The sequence below is a fragment of the Phoenix dactylifera genome, unplaced genomic scaffold (assembly GCF_009389715.1).
Source record: "Phoenix dactylifera cultivar Barhee BC4 unplaced genomic scaffold, palm_55x_up_171113_PBpolish2nd_filt_p 000097F, whole genome shotgun sequence".
Classification (NCBI taxonomy): Eukaryota; Viridiplantae; Streptophyta; class Magnoliopsida; order Arecales; family Arecaceae; genus Phoenix; species Phoenix dactylifera.
Window position 1 is genome coordinate 749,690 of NW_024067681.1, and position 18,797 is coordinate 768,486.

General features: G+C 38.4%; 1 protein-coding gene and 4 non-coding genes across 6 annotated transcripts; 4 read left to right on the plus strand and 1 right to left on the minus strand.

Annotated features, from left to right (window-relative positions):
* Positions 1–1,066: 1,066 nt before the first annotated feature.
* LOC103718145 (protein SET DOMAIN GROUP 40) lies at positions 1,067–18,737 on the minus strand. 2 transcript variants are annotated; one of them, XM_008806821.4, is made up of 6 exons: positions 18,368–18,737; positions 18,132–18,279; positions 12,194–12,325; positions 11,955–12,095; positions 11,621–11,881; positions 1,067–9,908 (listed from the first exon to the last, which is right to left on the minus strand). In XM_008806821.4, the coding sequence occupies exons 1-6, from the start codon at positions 18,523–18,525 to the stop codon at positions 9,243–9,245; spliced, it is 1,506 nt and encodes a 501-aa protein (XP_008805043.1). In that variant the 5' UTR covers positions 18,526–18,737; the 3' UTR covers positions 1,067–9,242. The 2 variants fall into 2 exon arrangements, with proteins under 2 accessions (XP_008805043.1, XP_008805044.1); XM_008806822.4 differs by having other exon boundaries at positions 11,621–11,851; positions 18,368–18,734.
* On the plus strand, positions 1,088–1,192 carry LOC113463465. Its single transcript, XR_003387718.1, has one exon. It is a non-coding gene; the product is annotated as a small nucleolar RNA Z103 (small nucleolar RNA).
* On the plus strand, positions 1,287–1,387 carry LOC113463463. Its single transcript, XR_003387716.1, has one exon. It is a non-coding gene; the product is annotated as a small nucleolar RNA Z103 (small nucleolar RNA).
* On the plus strand, positions 1,459–1,566 carry LOC113463464. The gene has a single exon (XR_003387717.1). It is a non-coding gene; the product is annotated as a small nucleolar RNA Z103 (small nucleolar RNA).
* On the plus strand, positions 1,800–1,905 carry LOC113463462. The gene has a single exon (XR_003387715.1). It is a non-coding gene; the product is annotated as a small nucleolar RNA Z103 (small nucleolar RNA).
* Positions 18,738–18,797: the final 60 nt, after the last annotated feature.

Consider the following 18,797-nt stretch of genomic DNA (forward strand, 5'->3'; position numbering starts at 1 on the left):
CAAAATAGGAAGCCCACCCCATATTTTCTTTTCTAGTGCCCATCACATATGATTTTTGTTCTAATATTAGAGAAAAAAAAATATTTAATAGTTAAAAAATAGTTGAATAAATTTTAAATTATAATTATAAAAAGGACCCTTTACCTGACTAATTTTTACTTTTGATATATCCTTCAGCATTTAGCTTATCTTCCTTTCACCAAAAAGGGTAGTATTATGGACCTAATGTTGTTGAATGTCAAAATAACGAAACTCACTACTATTTATCATTTTTGGTTCAGATACCGGTAGCATGCCTACACATCTATCCAGGGTAGATGTAGATATGTTCCCCTTTCCATCTAAACTCAAAGAGAGAAAAAAAAAGAGGCAACAACATATTTTTATCATTTTATTTTTTTTTAAAAATAATATATTAAAGTGATACCAAACAGACCTAAAATAATATATTTCATAATTAAAACAATATTAAATTTTCATTTTTTACTCCAACTCAGTCCAAGGTTCTAAAAGATCAAAATGACTCAATTGGTCAAGCCTGGCCCAGGTAGGATTGGGCTGAGTCAGGTACATTACAACCCTCCATAGAAGGTTCTAGTTTCCCATCCAAGAGTAATCACCCTAGACCGACGTGGCATCATAAGAGCCATTGATTTCCTTCAGATGGAAGCTAGGGTTTCGTCCTCGCTTCCCATCCTTTCCCTATAAATAAACTCCGTGCTCCGCTTGGCCTCTCCATCCGGTCCGTCTCTTCCTCCTTGCTTTGGATCCCAGGAAGAGGTAAGCTCGATTTGTCTTTCGGTTTGGGGTTTAGGGTTTTTGTCACAGTTTTGTGCGTCGGAGAACTGATTACCGGCGGAGGTTCTCCTTGTCGCCGCCGCGTATGAGACAGACGCTAAACTCATCTCTTCTCCATCATCTGCTTTTTTTTTATTTCCGGCCGTTATGGCCTAATCGCAGATCTGGAGATATTTTTCCGTTATCTTTTACTCAAAATCTCCGTTGATTTCTTTAATTTTTTTTGGTTAAATTAGATTTGAAGATATATCTCTGTTTTGATGTGATGAATAGGGTTTTTTTTTTTTTTACGGAGGTGATGATCCTTTCCCCACATGATCGACTATGATTATATCGTGCTTTTATAATATTCTCCTCTTATCAGTGGAGAAATTAAGCCAGGATTCTGATCCTAATTTGCTTTTCCCATCTATTTGTTTGTTTGTTTACTTTTATTAATAAAATTATTTGGAATGTTTATTAGTAATTTTTTTGGCCGTTTGATGAAAGGGGAGATGATGATCCTTTCCCCAAATGATCGACGCTGAACATAACATGCGCTTTTCTTTATATTCTCTTCGGAGAAGACCAAGCCAGGACTCTGATCCTCTCAAGTTCTTATCAATCAAACGGCCCATAGATTTTAGGTTTTCTTTTTGAATGTTGTTTGGTTTTATATGGATGGATGTGATGATCCTTTCCCCACATGATCGACGCTGAATATGCTCTGCGCTTTCTTTATTTATCTCCTTCATGGAGGAGAAAAATCAAGCCAGGAATCTGATCCTTTCATTTTCCAACGATGTATCTGAAGTCTAAACATGTCGTCGTTTTTGTTTCTCTGTAAGGCTTTTCTTCTCTCTGCCATTTTGATTCTTTTAAGCTTCTAATTCTAAAAGGAAATAAATCATTTAAAAAATAATCTCTACAACCTAGAATAATTAGGTTATGAGGCAATCTTAGTTCCAATATTTTTCGCACTGTTTGATTTATAAAGGTAATCGTTATGTGTTTCTCAATGAATGGATGTGATGATCCTTTCCCCACATGATCGACGCTGAATATACTCTGCGCTTTCTTTATCTCTCCTTTATAGGGGAGAAAAATCAAGCCAGGAATCTGATCCATTCATGCTATTTGTATGCTTTCTCCTAATTCAATTACATTGTTAGGATAATTAATTAAGCTTAGAGATTTCGAAACATAAATGACTCGGCTTGTGTTATATGAATAAATGATTGGTTTACGCCATGCTCATAGAAATTTTTTTCGGAACTGGTTGGATATGGGGTTTTTTGATACTTTATCGTAGCAAAATAAAAAAAACAAAAAGAACAAATAACGTTTCAGTAATGGTTCCAAGGTAACAACTACTTATATTATATTACCAGAAACATAACGACCAACTTTATAAGAGCCATTTTACCGATCTATCATATATATGTATCGAAGTTCACTCTCTCAAAAATTTGGCTACGCGCACAATTGTTTTCGACAAATTGAGGATGACAGAAGAAAGATTGATCCCTCGAGCTTCTTTGCACTGATAGCATTTGGGAAAAGTACCATCCCTTGTTGAAATCTTGTGCCAGTTCAAGCTCAGATGATTATCTTGAACCGTCCCCATTAAATGTGCCGCCCCATCCTGCACCGTCTCCATCTCAAACATTCTAATGGGCGCAAAGATCTTTCCATGGACCAGATGTGTTTGGGTTTATTTTCTGCCAAAAAGAAGATGGTGAAAAAAAAGTCAGCTTGTTTTGCAATTGTTATGAGAAATCCATTATTTTTTAAAACGAAAATTGCATAATTTCTAGGTGGCGATTTTTTGCTTTTTCTTCAATTTATTATTGGGTTATTGCCTGCCAAATTCCATAATGAATAATGAGCTAGAAATGTTATGGAATCTGGAAGGAGATCTATAAAAGGCAATGAGACCGTGAGATTATTGTTTGTTTTGCTTATGGTACTGGTGTGTTCTATAGCTCTATATACAAGTTAAATAAAATAATAAAATTTTATAATTATAAAAAAAATACTATGGACTAAATATAATAAAATATAATAGTAAAATTTTATAATTTGTTATTAAATTTTAATATGGTAGTTAAATTTTATAATCTTTGAAAATTGATTGTTGTTGGTATAGCTGTTGTAATTGTGTAAGTAATATATGGTAACTGTGATATTGAATTATAATGGGTATGATCATGCATGATTTTGAGAATTGTAAATAAAGATGGCAATCGGGTCGGATCAAACATAAATAGGTCGGATCAAAAAATTATAAATTTGAATCTGTCCTGCGATTTTAACTCGACCTGTTGAATACCGATCCCTTTAAGAAAATGAAAGGATGAGGGAATGGGAGGGAAAGAGAGAGAGGTGGGACGGTAAAGGAAAAAAAAAAGATTATATGTTCATCTTCTTTGATTGGCCTCCTTTGCCTTATTGTGTCTTCGTTGGAGCTTCACTGGTTGAATCACCGCCTTGAGATCTACCACGATCGCCGCTGTGCCGCCGTTGTAGCACCGCACTGAGCCGTCACCGTTGAGCGTTGTTGCCTTCATCAAGCGCCGCCGCTTCTGTTGCTCCACCGCTCGGATCCAATTTCGCCTCGTCTTTTCAATTGGATGCTCCATTGTCTTATCCGAGTTGCTCCCCGTCCTCACTCCTTCGCTCGTCCGTTTGGCCACCACCCACATTGTCGTCCACAGCAAGAAAGAGGTGGGGGGTTGGGGTTCTAGCAAGAGAGAGGGGTGGGGGTCGGGACTTGGGATTTTTTTCGACAAGAGAGGAAGAGGTGGGAGTCTAGGAGGGTTCGACGGAGAGAGAGAGCGCTATGATCCATGGAGGCTTGGAGGTTTCGGCGGAGAGAGATGAGGGGAGTTCCCGTCCCATCTGATCTTACCCATGCCGTGCAAATTTCTTAGAGATGAGGGGAGTTCCCGTCCCATCTGATCTTACCCATGCCGTGCAAATTTCTTTGGGCCCATACAAAAAAACGCACATGAAGAAGAAGCACCCACCTATATATGGGAGGGTGGAACCATGGGAGGCTAAGCAGCTATCACTTTTCTTTGGGCCGAGGCTTGGGCCGGTCCTATCTGATCCAATCCGATCTGTATATCAAACAGGTTAAATAGGTCAGACATCTAAATATATATTCGATCCAATTAATAAACAGGTTAAAGAGGTCAACTTATTTACGATCCAAATCTGTTTAGGCCAAACTTGAACCTATTTATGGCGGGTTGAACACAGATCGAGTTGGCGGGTTAGGTTATATTTTGCCACTTCTAATTGTAATACTCTTTTTTAAGTTGATGTGTAAATTTATGATACCCAACTTATGTGGCACGATCTTAAGTTTTGGTAAAAATATTAGCATATTGATTGTCACTTCAAACGAATTTGCTCTGGATTGTGCTTGTTTGTAGTTTTTTTGAATGATATGACAATCTATTTTAATGTGTTTTGTTCGTTCATGGATTCAGGATTGACAATAATATAAAGTACTAATTGGTTATCACAATAAAATGTGCTGACCATATAATTATTTGTTGAGGTGATAGGCTGATTATTCTCCTTTCTCCCTTTATGAAAAAAAATTAGTGGCAGTTGAATACAAACTTATTCCCATAAAATACCATGGAGGAAGACATTATTAATATCAAGCTAGTATAGATGCCATTGTCAAGATGTGAAGTAGCCATGGAAGCACTTTCAAGAGACTGCATCGATTTAGCTTGCAATGGTTTCTATTTCTCCTTTTGCAAAATCAAAGAAAAAGTTTTACTTACTGTATATAGCAGCTGTATGGTGAGTATTTAGCTCCGAATGGTTAAAAAGAAGTCATTGAGCCCCATAAGAAATTGAAAAATCTTTTTAACTATGGAGGTTCGATTCAACTCTTTCATTGCACCATAGGTATAAGTAGGAAGTGGATATAGATTATTGGTTTTTTCGCAATACGCTTTGAGTGTGGTAAAATAAGAAGTAATAAATAATGATCTTGAATATGCATTTAGATATTTCACTTGATATGATAAATTTGGCTCATCTAGATCTTTCCATGCCTCCTTTATAGTTTCAAAATAGGCTATGCTGTTGATGAGATCTTTGTGAACTAAGTAGAGCTGATCAAAACTCGGGCTGGGTCATGCTCGGGTCGGGTTCTACAGCAGAAGTTAGGCCCGATGGCTATGCCCAGGCCCGGCCCGACTGTCGGGCTTAAATTTTTATTCAGGCCCGATCCGACTTTATAAATCTGGTTCTAGGCCCGTCTAGCCCGACCCGATAGGCCTGACCCGACAGGCCCGATTTTTTCTTTGTTTGGAATCTGGAAATGGGCCAGAATGGCCCGATCAGGCCCGATCCGATTTTTTTGGTCGGGTCGCTTTTCTTGCCCAGGCCCGACCCATGGGCCTTTTTTTAATGCCCAAGCCCGAAAAATTCCGGGCCGAGCTAGACGGGCTGGGTGGGCCAGAAGCCCCGTGATCAGCTCTAGGATTAAGTTCCAAATTTAGAAAAGTACTATAGTGTTACAATGTTGTAATGCATCAAATGTTGCGGAACTTTTGTTGGGCTTTTCAAGTAAGCTATCAATAAAGTCAATTATATTCTTGTCTCATAGAGCAGTCTTCATAGCATGACTCTATAGAGAATAATTGTCACCAATGAGGACTTGCGAGACTAGGATCATGCTTAGGTTATTTGAGTGGTGGAGAAAGAATGGTGAACACTAAGATTGGAAATAATAGTAGAAGAGGCCATGATTATAAAATGTAGAATAAGCAAGTCGATATAACTGGCTAACATAGTAAATTGGTGTCTATCGATGTGTCTGACTGACATGTATATTGATGTGGTTAATTGACTTATCTAATGATGTGGCAACGAGAAGACATTAAAGATGACAGTTGCAGTGAGGATAGAGCTTAGAGAGAAGACAATCAAAAGTTAACGATGCTTGTAGATGGAGGCACCGTGGAAGAGAAACAAGATACCTCAAATTGGATGGTGAAGGAGCTGGAGGCAGAAAATAAAATCGAAAATGTAGAGAAAGGAGCCGAGCAATGGTGAGGAGAGACAACCGGAAATTTGAAGCTAAAGAGAAAGGTGGTGGAAAGGAACTGTGGATTAATTAGAAAATAAAAAATCTTTGGATGTTAATCTACTAAAAATAGAGGATATGCAGATCTACTAAGGAATATAAAATCTTTGAATATTTAGTGAATAGGAAATAGAAGATCTACGGATCCACCGAAAAATAAAGGATCTTCAAGTGTTAATTTACCTAGAACAGAGATCGATGGATCGACAATACAAGTCTTCAAAGCTTCTAGGCATAGCAACATCGGCTATAACAAAGGTAGAAGAGATGACAACAACAGATTAGATGATCAGTAGCTCTGATACTATGTTAAAATATTTATAGAAGAAAAAAATTAAAAAAAAGAGAGAAAACAATGATTTTATTTATATGTTCCATCATATTCGGTACATCTAAGGTACTCATATACAGATTTTATATAAAAAAAATAATATAGTTTGATATAGGATTACGCTAATTAAAAAAAAATGATGGGTGATGTAGATTGTTACGTAATATCTAAAATTATGTTAACATATTTTTTTCCTTGAGCAATGCTTCATATAAAAAATCCTAATTGATAATTCTGGCAAATCCGTAAATTTTACTCCATAAAACTTTTTTCTGCAGTTTATAACAAAGCCTAGCTTGTGCAATATGCGCAAACTCACTTTCAGGCAAAGTTGAGCGACATCTCTATCTAAATTTCTGAAACCTGGCTTATAAAGACCTCAGTATGGATATCTTATTGGCTCCTATAAAACTAACCATGTAACTGTTCTTCCATTTCTTGCCAGGTATAAATTTAGTTTCCTGGTCAAATTATATACCATTGAAAAGCAGCTTAGCAAGAGAAGTACAAAATACTCTCAGCTTCCTGAAATCATCTCCACCAAGATCACCATACTGTGTAGCAAATCAAGCAATGTGTTCCTTGGTCTAATACTTTCCATGACCACTAAACTTAATGAAATCATGGATTTTATAATTCCCAGGATATTTGAATATCCTGTCATATTCATCAAGGTATGGCTCTCTGAAAAGTTGCCAATCTAACCTTCTCTAGGCGTGCCCCTGTTCTCTAGTTAACACTTCTGTAGGTGGAACATCATCAATAAATTTTTATCTAAAACCGTATTGCCTATTTCCTGTTGGTCATTCGTCCTACAAGGCTTGTTGTATCCTAACAAGATAATTGATCTCTCCACCAATGAGATCCAAATTGTGAAACATTTGTCTTCAAAGTCTTGGTCATGCAGGTCTTCTCTCTTCATTTCAATTAGTTTCAGAGTAGCTTGCTATAAACCACGAGCTATTCTATCGGTGTTTCTCTCTATTGCTCGAATTACATTCTGAGTTGCTCCCTTCCCTCTTCTGGAGGTCTTTTGAGAATCTATAATGGCCTGATGAAATGGTTGCACTGCTTGAGCAACCACACAGCCAATTTCCTTCATTGAAGAATCGCTAAAAGATATTTTAGCATCTTATTCTACCTTTTAATCTTCTTGATCTGCCTCAAAGAGGATTTCTTTGCCATCAGCCGAATTCCGGCCTAGCTGGGAATCAGCAACCACTTCATGGCCTTGTAAGTGAACCTTCCTTCGGTATGCTAGTTCTTTCCTCAGCATTTTTATTTACCATCATGAGACCATCATGCTTTGGATAGTCTTTGCGTTTGTCGATTGAGTGATCGACGGTTTTCATGAGATCTTTTTTTTTTTTGGTACACACTAAAGCGAGTATTTCATACATCACGGGTACGAATACACTCAATAGAATCAGAAAACAAAAGATCTCGAAGTGCTTCGAATATCTCTCTCTCCGGCTCATAGGGTGTCTTCTGAATGGCTCGCTACATATGCCGCTATCCAGTCCGCCGCTCCGTTAGCCTCACGATATACATGCATAACTTGAAATGTAATACTCTCTCTCACAAGTCTCACCATGGGATCGTTTTCTTGGACATTTCTCCATGGCTTACTACCTTAGGACTTCTTTGGCATTCTATCCTATTAGGTCCTAACCGGTTCCTTGAAACTAAAACTATGGTTGGTTGGATCAATAGGGTTAGTTCGATCAGGAAACTAAGTTCGACTTCGCATTAGTAAAAAAGACTCGGAACTTTCTAGTAGGATGAGAAAGTTGTAAAGAGCAAAAAGGAAAGCAATAACTGATGGGTGGGAGAAACAACCAAGAAGAACATTGGCATGCAAGAAAGTAATTGAGTATGGTCAAAAGGTGGAACTATCATCATGCCAAAGAATTGAAGTACAAGAGATTCATGAAAATGTCCATGGACCTCATTCAGATAAGACTAGTTGGTTGCCAGAAATGTATCAGGGACTCTTATCATGGTTTTCCTTCTCTTTTAAATCTATTAAGTGCATCATTACCTTTCGCTTGATAGAACTGCTTCTATAAAACTAGCTGGAAAAGTCTGAACTCATGGTCAGTCTTAGCTGCTGTTAGCAGTTGGAATCAGATAATAGCCCGTGACTCCCCTTTGCTCTGCTTCCAATCTCATGTTATCCTTGACCTGAAGTAAAAATAAATTGCTGAGTCAGCTGCAAGATTGAACCCAAACTCTAATATTGATTCAAACCATGCACTTTGGGTTAAAACACGGTTACACCACGTACTGATTCATCACTGTTATCATATTGCATTTGATGCACTATTGTCATAATTGTTGGAAACAAGTAGAGCCATTGCTGAACAGACGCTCCCTCGTAGATGTAGTCCTGCAATCAGGCTTAGAAGAGCAAGTGCTCGAGTCAAATCAAACAAGGAATAAGAAGGCCTGCATGATGTCGCTTCTCTTTTGACACAACTAAAAGCACTAGATCAAAGGGCAGCCTGTTTCAACAAAAACAGAAACTTGTGCCAATCTCCAAGAGAGCAGATCTTAACAATTAAAAATTGCTAGAAAAGGATATCCATTATTACAACTGATACAAAGTCCATTAAAATACATCAGCAATATCCATCACAGATGCTTAATTGAACGGTTTAGAAGTGAAATTTGGATCAAAACTGCAGGTGCTGCATCATGTGGTACCATGAAGGCCAGGAGATCAAAGCGCAGTTTTCTTCACATTAAGATGTTGGATGTTTAGCGGGGGTTAGTGCTGATCAAGATGCAGGTTTCCCAGAGCATCATAAAAATCTCCGAAGTTGACACTACTATCCTTCAAATGCCAGGATAAAAATTTAGTTGCATCTTCAAAAATCTAATCCATGTGAAAAAAATGCTGTTTGGGAAGCTGGTTTGTCCGTTGGAGTGGATTTACATACCAGAACCACCAACTCCGATACTGCATGTTTGACTGCAACATGAGGCATAGTTGATGCCCATTAAAAACTCAGATCATCAACCCGGCATGCCGGTCTGATTGTTCCTCTTTGTACAATATTGCTGAGAAGAAAGTCTTTCAATTGTATTAGTGCAATAAGATATACAACTGATGAGCATTTTCTTATAGCCGAATCTCCACCGAACTGCCAATTTCCACCTCTCTAGTGACTTCCTAGCCTTCATAGGCAACTGGGAGACCCCAATGCCTTCCATTCCAAGGCCATGCACTTCAAGGAAGCTTTTTATCTCTTCTTTGCAACATTGCAAATCCACATACTTTAGACAAGAGGGATTATATAGCATTTTCTCTATAACAATCAACAATAAGCCATCATCCTCAGCTGTAGTCGCTAATTTTTCCAAAATATCATGGCAGCGTTTTGCCAACCATTTCATGACCAATAACTCATTTTCAACAGAGAGCAAAGAACCCGCATAAACTTGACACCCAACTGCTCTTCGATGGTTCACTGGTGTTGCACATAGGCGTAAAGCACAAAGCAAGGCAAAAGAGGGTCTTCCATTTGGTTGAATGTACAAAGAATCTACTGGCCAATTGCTGGATGTGCATATGTCTGTGCCCAACTGGATGAAGGCCTTATCATTTGGATTGTCACCTAGAAGAAAACCATAATGCTCTAGAAGATCTAGATTAGTATATGTCCCATAACTTAAAAGAACCTGTCAAAAACAACAGACTTGTCAAAACTTAGAATTAGCTGGCTATCACAATACTTCAAACCAAAGAGACTGGCATGGTCTAACAGAACCATACTTATTTAACTAACATTGTTTCCTTCTAATGCTTCTAGAAATTCCTCAAAGAAATGTATAATAGATGTCAATTAAGACTTCTTTAACCAAAATGTTTCAAGCAATAAGGAAAATATATATTTTAAAAGATTGTTGTTTTCTAGTCCCATAAATTAAGCATTTGTACTTGATTTTATGGTTGAACTAAAGATGACCAAGAGATGACATGTTTAAAAGATGGATTACAATGAAAAACAGAAAAGTTCGATAAGTGGTTCTAGAATTGGAATAAGATTAAGGATTAACTTGGTGGAAACTAGTGTTAAATTGCACTAGTATGTATTATTGATCAAGGCATAATTCATAACAGTATCATCCTTTCCTTTGTAGGTTAATGTTTCAAAATCTTGCATCTATATTTGACTTCCATAACTTTTAAATGAGGTAATGCATATAGTGGAGGTCACCCTTAATAGTACTCTTGAATGTACATTGTATTAGTCTAATCTATAAGAGATGAAGAAATTTTTTTGTGTTTAACTTATTATTACTTTTATGATTCCATGTGCATATGCAAGTGCAAACAAACTAGTGTGCGAGGATGGGGAAATAGAGAGGGAAGAGAAGAGAGAGTTGAATGACAATCCTATCAGCAAGCTTTGAGTTCAGATTATCTAAATAATTATACGTAAAGTTGAAGAATATCATTCTATCATTAGACATGTTTGACAAACAAATCAAAATTATATTGAAAGGTGAACTCTTGTAGCTTTGCATGTAATTATCACAATTGCAACTGAATCCTAGACTTTTGACGCACAAACTTTTATTCAGTTTGTATGACCAAAAGTCGGTTATTTTAACCCAAAAATTGGTAGTACCTTAATTTGATTTTTTTTTTTTTTTGATATCGTCGATATATTTTACCTTTTTCATCAAAATTGCTGAATTGTAGATACATGAGATCAAGAGATTAAGATTCTTAAATAAATGTAATATTAATCAATGATACAGTATAATAACTTTGCAATCACCTTGTGGTTTGCAACAGCTTGGCCCATCATCTACCGTAGGACAGTGCTTAAATTTCCTGCTCGTAAAGATATCTTCAAGATATTGCTGTGACAGGATTTGATATTTATGGTTATAATTCTAGATATTCTCAAGATAACTGCTGAAATACAAGCTTTTTGGCTTCAGCATCAGTAACTTCCTATGGACTTATGCAGCATGCTAACAGTGTAGAATTTTTGGAGGGTGAGATGAAAATTATATTTTATGGTCTTTGTATAAGGTTTTGGAGGGCTTTATCCTATGGGCACTGCTAAGCAAACAGCCCATGAAAAGCTAACGGTGTGGCAAGGCAACTGCACATGAACTGAATGATCCCAAGTCTAGCAGCATTCAGCATTTGCTGCCAAATGTTGATCTTAAATTTTATAATTTCACAACTTGATTTATTGAGCAAGTTCATTTGTTGTCAGAGGAAGTATTTTGTCACTTTGAAATTTAAAAATAAAAAAGCAATCAGACACCAACAGTGTGCTAAGCAGGTTTAGAATTCGCTCTCCAGCATGATATAATTAAGATTAAAATAAAAAAGAGTCAGCATATCCAATTCAAAATATATCCAGAGGTACCTGATCTTCTTCTTTGTATCTTTTTCTTGCATAAAAGCAATATGAAGTGGTGTCTTCCTCGTATCCACCATCTGTTAGCCTTTGCGAGTGACAATCAGGCTGCTCAGCATATCTTTCCTCTGAAGCATCAGGTGAAGACTCCGCATCAGGTGCAGCATAATTAAACAAATCACCAACAGGGCACAAGCAACCAGCATTATCCCATGGTATATGCAATGTACGGGAAGATATCTTCCAGAAGAAAGAGTGCACTGTGAAGATCTAAATAAAAATAATCCAGAATAAATACAGAACAAAACTAAGTAGAACTACGTTAAAGTAACCATTAACTCACAGTTGACAAAGCCCAAAGCCATGATCTAAAAGTCAAAAGTTGAGGCTTAAGGTCCATTTCCTGCATAAGACTGATGGATTCTTTCCAGTCCGATTTTGCCCTGTGAACAGCCCTCTCTGAAACCCAGACAGCATCTTCAACCTGAGAATCAGATAAATAATTTTGAGCACTATATGGCACCAAAAAGCAGATAAATGACCCAAACTTTTATGTGAAAACAAGGTTTTGCTGGAACTTACTTGCAAAGTTTGAATTTCAAAGTTTGTGAAGTTTGCCAGTGTATTGTAACTACGAGGCAACTGCACCAGATATGGATACCATTGAGAACCCCTTCCTTTTCCCACTTCAGCCAATAAACATACGGTCAGAATCTGTACAAAATATTCATAACTAATTTTATTCCAGAACAGAGTTGTAAAAAAAAAAGAAGAATAAAAGACAAGATGACGGATAAGAGGGCCCCTGGGAAGTTAGCAAAACAATGGCTAGTTTCCTAGAAAATATGGTTGACTTTTATGAGGTCTATAACACATAAAAATGTGATATTGTATCAGAGGCATTCTTGACATTGCATGGATGCCTCTAAGTTAAACAGTGTACATTGACACAGCCAGTGTCTCCATCTTCGAACGCGTGCATTCCAAGTGCCAGATTCTAGTGTGTATGCAGGTGTGCATGTGCGTCCATGTGTTTGTCCCAGTTTCACCCGATATGATCATGTCCTTCATTTTGACAATTGCTGCAGGAAGTCAAACAAAGACACACAACCACATTCTGAAAATATAGCAGCAAGTGACTTGTTAGAAGTAAAGACAAACAGATTAATTGGAAATATAAACCCACCTTCCTTCAGCAAAACAATTTTAGCAAACCATTTCATTTAGTTATAACTTTGTGACATATTTTTCTTTGGTTTCTTTCTTTTCTTTATGAGACACATCCCACTTAAGGAAACTCTCTTATAAGCAGTGTCTAGTCAAAGCCGCATATAAATGAAGGATCAAATTGATTAATGAATCAAATGATGAGTGTGAGCCAGTATTTCTCAAGATTGTCATCAATCTTTTAAAGGACCTAGCTATATCACAGCCTTCAACCAAATTTCTTCCCCGTTCCTTCAAGGTCTTTCTAGATAAGCGAGTATTTCTGTCCAAATTAATTCCATACTAGTACTTAGCACTTATGCAGCACATGCCCTGAAGAGTGAAGTGAAAGGGGAAGAAAAACGGGTAGAGTCCAAAAATAAGTGGAATGGAACCGGGCTTAAGGTGGAATGCAAAGATATCTAGAGTTGTATCATTATTAACAAATAATACTTGAAATTCGGGCTTAAGGTGGAATGCAAAGATATCTTGTTGCTCAAATATTTCATGTACATGGCATCCTAATTATATGCAGTGATTACACAAATAGCTATTCTCAAGTTTATGTTGACATCTTAAAAACAAGAACCGTTTTAAGGATATTTTAGTGACGAGCTTCTGAACAGACAAATGTGGATCGGAATTTCCTCAGATCAGGCGCTCGCATTTGTATGATTTTAAACTTAAGCCCTTCAAGTTAGGTAGTCAAAATTTATGATGGGATTGTGGGAAAATTGAAAAGGAAAACTCCAGATGGAAAAATTGACCAAAGCTAGCAGATTGTTGAAGTAAACTTCAATGTCTGAGGAAGTACAAGATGTATTAGTTGTTCTCTTCCCATTTTTCCAGAATTTTTACCACTGGAAGAGTCTGTATGGAAACAAGTTTAATAGATAAATGACAGAAATATAAAAGTGGCAGAAAACAACATAATTAGATTTGCCTGCAGAATAGGAGGTTTAGGACTAATAAGACTCAAGTTCATATTTGAAAATGAGATCCATGAAGATCAGCTGAAAAGAACAATGAGGGAGAATAACCGGCATGATATCACTAGCTTACTAATCTTTGTTGTAATGGAAGATATCAGAGATTACTCAAATCGAGAGATAGGTTGTTAAAAATAGGTAGTCAATAATGCATCCCCAAAAATGTATAATTTTATGATATTGAAAGGACCAAGAAATGTGGAACCATCCTGAACCGCCCGGTATGGGGTGTAGCGAGCCATACCAGCAATGGACCGGGATAGTTTCGGCATTCGAAATGAGAAACCGGTGAAGGAGGAGAAGAGGAAGAAGGAAAGAGAAAAAGAGAGAGAGAGGGAGAGCAAAGGAGAGAGAGAAGCTGCCGGCGGGCCACTGAAGGGCCGCGGAGTGGCACAGAGGGGCAGGGTAGGGGCTCCGCTCTTTGGACCCCTGTTTCGTTCAAAGCAGAGATTTGTTGGAGCCCCTTTTTATTTTAAAAATTTTAAGTGCGGTTGGCAACCCCCTTCCCAACTTCACTTAATATTTTCAAAGTAAAAAAACTTGTGCCACTCTCCAACCCTCCGCAGGCCTCCGACGACCCTCCGCTAGCCTCCAGCGGCCTCCATCTATCTCCTTCTCCCTCCCCCTCCCTCTCTTACATTCTTCCTCTCCTATCCCCTCTTTGTCATGTCGGGCCGCGCTCCATTGGTCTTCCCTATCCCTCTCCCCCCCTTCTTCCCTATCCCTCTCCCCCCCTCTCTCTCTCTTTTCCTCTCTCCCTTTCTCCCTCTCCCTGTCCTCTATGCTATGTTGATAAGGGCCCAACATAGAATGGTAGGGGGGTGTACCGAACCATGCCGAACCAAGAGTAAACCACTTGATAAAACATAGGATAGGGATTTTATTCCTTTGGAAGCTTTCTTCACCATTTCTCCACGAAATCCATTCAAGGACAATTTAAATGAACTAAAGCAAGAATTGTAGATTTTGAGCTAGAAAAGTCTTCTAACTTGGTAAGTCTCTCCCTCCCAACCCTTCCTTTTTTAAATTTTTTGAAAATTTCAAGGACTATTTAGTGTTCGATTGAAAGAACATGTGGTAATTTTGTTATTGGTGAGCATGATAGAATTTGAACTCCAGACTCACACCCTAAAGCATTATTCCAGCATCAAAATCACGAAAATTTGGGATTTTGTGTTGAATCCCTATATTCCACCAACATATATGTTTCAACGTAAACCAAGAATTATATGAAAACTAGGAACACAATTCATCCAACCGTCCTGCCTTCCCTAGGCTGGGACATACCGATCGGCCATCTCGCCTTAGTCCTGTGAAGGATGACACCAGTGTTGCTCATAGGCCTCTTGGACGTCAGCCACTCGATTTCCATCGCCTCCACTCCTCCCCACAAATCAAAAGGTGACAACAACTCCTTCCTCTACAATTGACAAGGTGTCAGATTCAGTGAAACAGAGAAATAGAGTCAGAGTTTAAGGGGAACTAGGCTCGGGGTTAGAGGCCTTCTCACTCATATGTCGAGCTCTCAAATGGTTGGTTCCCTGATGGTAGGAACCAGGTTCTACCCTTCAAGTCTCAACTTTGATCCACAGGAAGGAGGGGACCAAAGGGCCTTTGGCTCTATGACTCTCCAATCTCCACTTTGATACCATTTTCCTTCTTTTATTTATTTTAATTAGCCGGGTCACACTTCCATGCTTTAGCATTAGATTCTTAGGCACTGAACAAGAAATAATGGAACCAAGGATGTCTGATTATATTGTATGCTTGCTTAGGGACGTCACTGATGAGATTGTTGAATACTTTGTCCAAGTGGTCACTGACAATGGCACAAACTACGAGAACATGGGAGAGGATCTGATGCTCGAGATGCAGGACCTATACTGAACCCTTGTGCAACACATTGTATGGACTTGAAGATGAAGGATATTAGGCAATTGCCTATGTAAAGTCAGTAGTAGAAAGTGGGCAATCAATAGCCAAATACATCTACAATCATACCTGGGTGCTTGCTCTAATGAGGAAACATGTACAAAGGGAGACACTTTGGCCAAGGTTGACAAGAATTGCTGCAAACTACATAGCATTGAAGAGCCTCCTTGATTAATCAGCCTAGTTCAAGGGCTATATTAATTGTGATGAATGAAGGACTTCTAGATTTGAAAGGAGCAATGAGGGGCAATATATTGAGGGTATTATATTGAGAAATGATTTTTGGAACAGATGCTTTAAGCTGGCTAAAGTAGTGAAGCTTTCACATGTAGTGCTAAAGGTAGTCGACAGTGAGAAGTTCCCTCAGATGGGTTATGCATATGCCAAGGTGTCTACTTGCAAGGAAGAGATTGTAGGAGCAGTGGGTCAGAAGAAAGCAACACCATATCTACACATCATTGAGGATAGATTAAGAAGGGCAACACTTGACTTTGTAAACTTCTCAAATAAATTAAGAAAAAAATCAAAAATATAAAAAAGGGCGTCCCAAGCAAGCACCATGATCCTTGACCAGGACAGCCACCGGAACGGGGCAAGATGCAGGGCATCCAATTCCATAAAGAAATTGGGAAACCCCCCCGGGTCCCACAAGATTTAAAACCTTGGTTGAAATCTTCACGGTTTCATGTTGTTGTATAGATCCATGTTTATTTACTTGTGAGATCTTCACTTGTACACATGAAAATGGTGAGTATCTACAGCTCTATTTCTTTTTGTGTTTACATGATCATTTCATTATCATTTAATTATTCAAGTTCTCTCTTTTAACATTTGTTGGAGGAACAGGGCAGCTGCTGGTTGTACTCTGACCATACAATGCTAGATGACAACGATTAAATTAATTTCCTGTTAATCTATGTCATTTTTGCTGAATTTTTTGTAGTTAGAGAAGCTAGCTTGCTAAATTTTGACCTAGATATCATATATTTTCTGTTATAACTAGTTGTCACAACAGTGTTATGGATTTGTTCATGTCAGTAGAAGGGGATAAATAGAAAGGGTAAACTAGTTGTCACAACAGTGTTATGGATTTGTATCATGTCAGTAGAAGGGGATAAATAGAAAGGGTAAAAAAGAATTCCATTTCCCTTGTTTGACTATGTGCCAGCCAATATGAGTCAAGTTGAACCAGATCAGATCGTCTGGAAACATGTCCATCGTATGAATCGGCTTGTTCATAACTCAGCTGACTGTATAATGCTATTGGCTGAGCTTTTTGATGGACTGATGGAGCAGCCAACTTTTAAAGGACAGTAAATTTGGTGTCAACTTCAAAATCCACCCTTCTAATGCGATCATTTTCGATGTATGATGCAATCCATACTCTTATACAGTCAATTATATCCCTCACCTACTATCAGTCATTATATAATAAACATCAAGATGACAGGATTTTTAACTCTGTTGCTCGCATCCCCAAAACACTTTCAAATCCACACACACACACAGGAAAATAAAAATCGTTCTCGTATTCTCCCATACTGTTTCAGCAGTAACCAGAACCAAGGAACGAACTCCAAGACTTTCGCCCTCAATGGATTGGTGCATGCAATGATGTCCTATACCTTTAAGTCGATATTCATTTACAACCTCAATAACTTCATATATCCCTACTCGTAGATTTCTCTTGTTTAATCTCCACTAACTAAGAAATTTCAAATGGTATTAGTTCTTAGCATTGTAAATGTTATACGTAAATATTCTTCATCCTGATGACCCTCGTTCTCTTCTAACTTGCATCAATGTATCTGCTTCTTTCTCTTCCTCGTCATACTTCCAGATTTCTTCACAAGTTTTTACAAACTACAAATATTTCCCAAGTTGCATGTCCAGCTTCCTAGCTAATAAAGTCTATCTATAATCCAGCTTATCCACAAAAGTTTAAGCATAAAAGTAGGCATACTCAATGCTTTACGACCAGCACCCAGGCAGCACCAAAAGATCAGGAGGGTGCCAACTGGTTCAGTTGGTGAAGTAATTGGAAGTCGGGTACCACAGACCTGGGTCTGAGTCCCGCCCACACTACTTTGAATTTATTACTTCAATAAATTGGGTGGAGGCCAGAACCCTCTCCCATTGCATCAAAAACCAGAGAGAGAGAGAGCGAGCGAGAGAGGGAGCCCCAAAAATAACAAATCAAAAATAAATATGAAGAGAAATACAAAATGACTGTTATAATCCAACAAACGCAACATAATTTAGCAAACAAGGAACAAGGAAGAGAAACTTGCAAGAAAAAATCAGGTGGAGAGAGAGAGAGAGAGAGAGAGAGAGAGAGGAAACAAGACAATAGGAACAAGCAGCAAAGAAGCAAAAAAAGGGAAGAAACCCACCTGAGTGGAGGAGAGACGAGGGTGGCTTCGGACACAGGACGCAAGCCTTTCGTCTTTCAATACACTTTCGCTCGTCAACAGCGCGGCTCTCGGAACTCTAAGGATCAGGTCTCCTTTCCTCAGATCACGGGCAGCGGACAATCCCCTCCTGAAGAAGAGTAGAAGAATGAAGCCATCCGAAAGGGAACGAGGAGAAGAGGAGAAGAAAGAAAGAAGGATCGGAACGGAATGCTTACCCGCCGGCATCGGGGAAGTCGGAGACGAAGAGGGAATGGCCCAAACAAGAGGAGTGGGATCGAGGAGGACTCGTGGAAGTGGGGGAGTCGGAGATGCCCATCTCCGCCGCCCATCTTAGAAGAGCCGCCATCCCCTTCCCTTCCTCCTCTCCATCCATCTTTCGTAGCGCAGGCTAAAATTGGAAGAGCCAGATGGATGCCCAAGTTTGTTTCAGCCCGTTCTCACTCTTCCATCGGATATTCTGCACGTGAATTGCACGTGCAATACGGAAATTGTTCTTATTAGCTTAGAAATTTTAATGGGCAATTGTTTGCTATACTTTATCTTTCTATTATATGGTTTCTGACTACATTAATGAGTTAATGAACTAATAAAGTGAGGATTTATAACCGGATTTCTTAAATTATTTTGTTATTATACCTACAACAT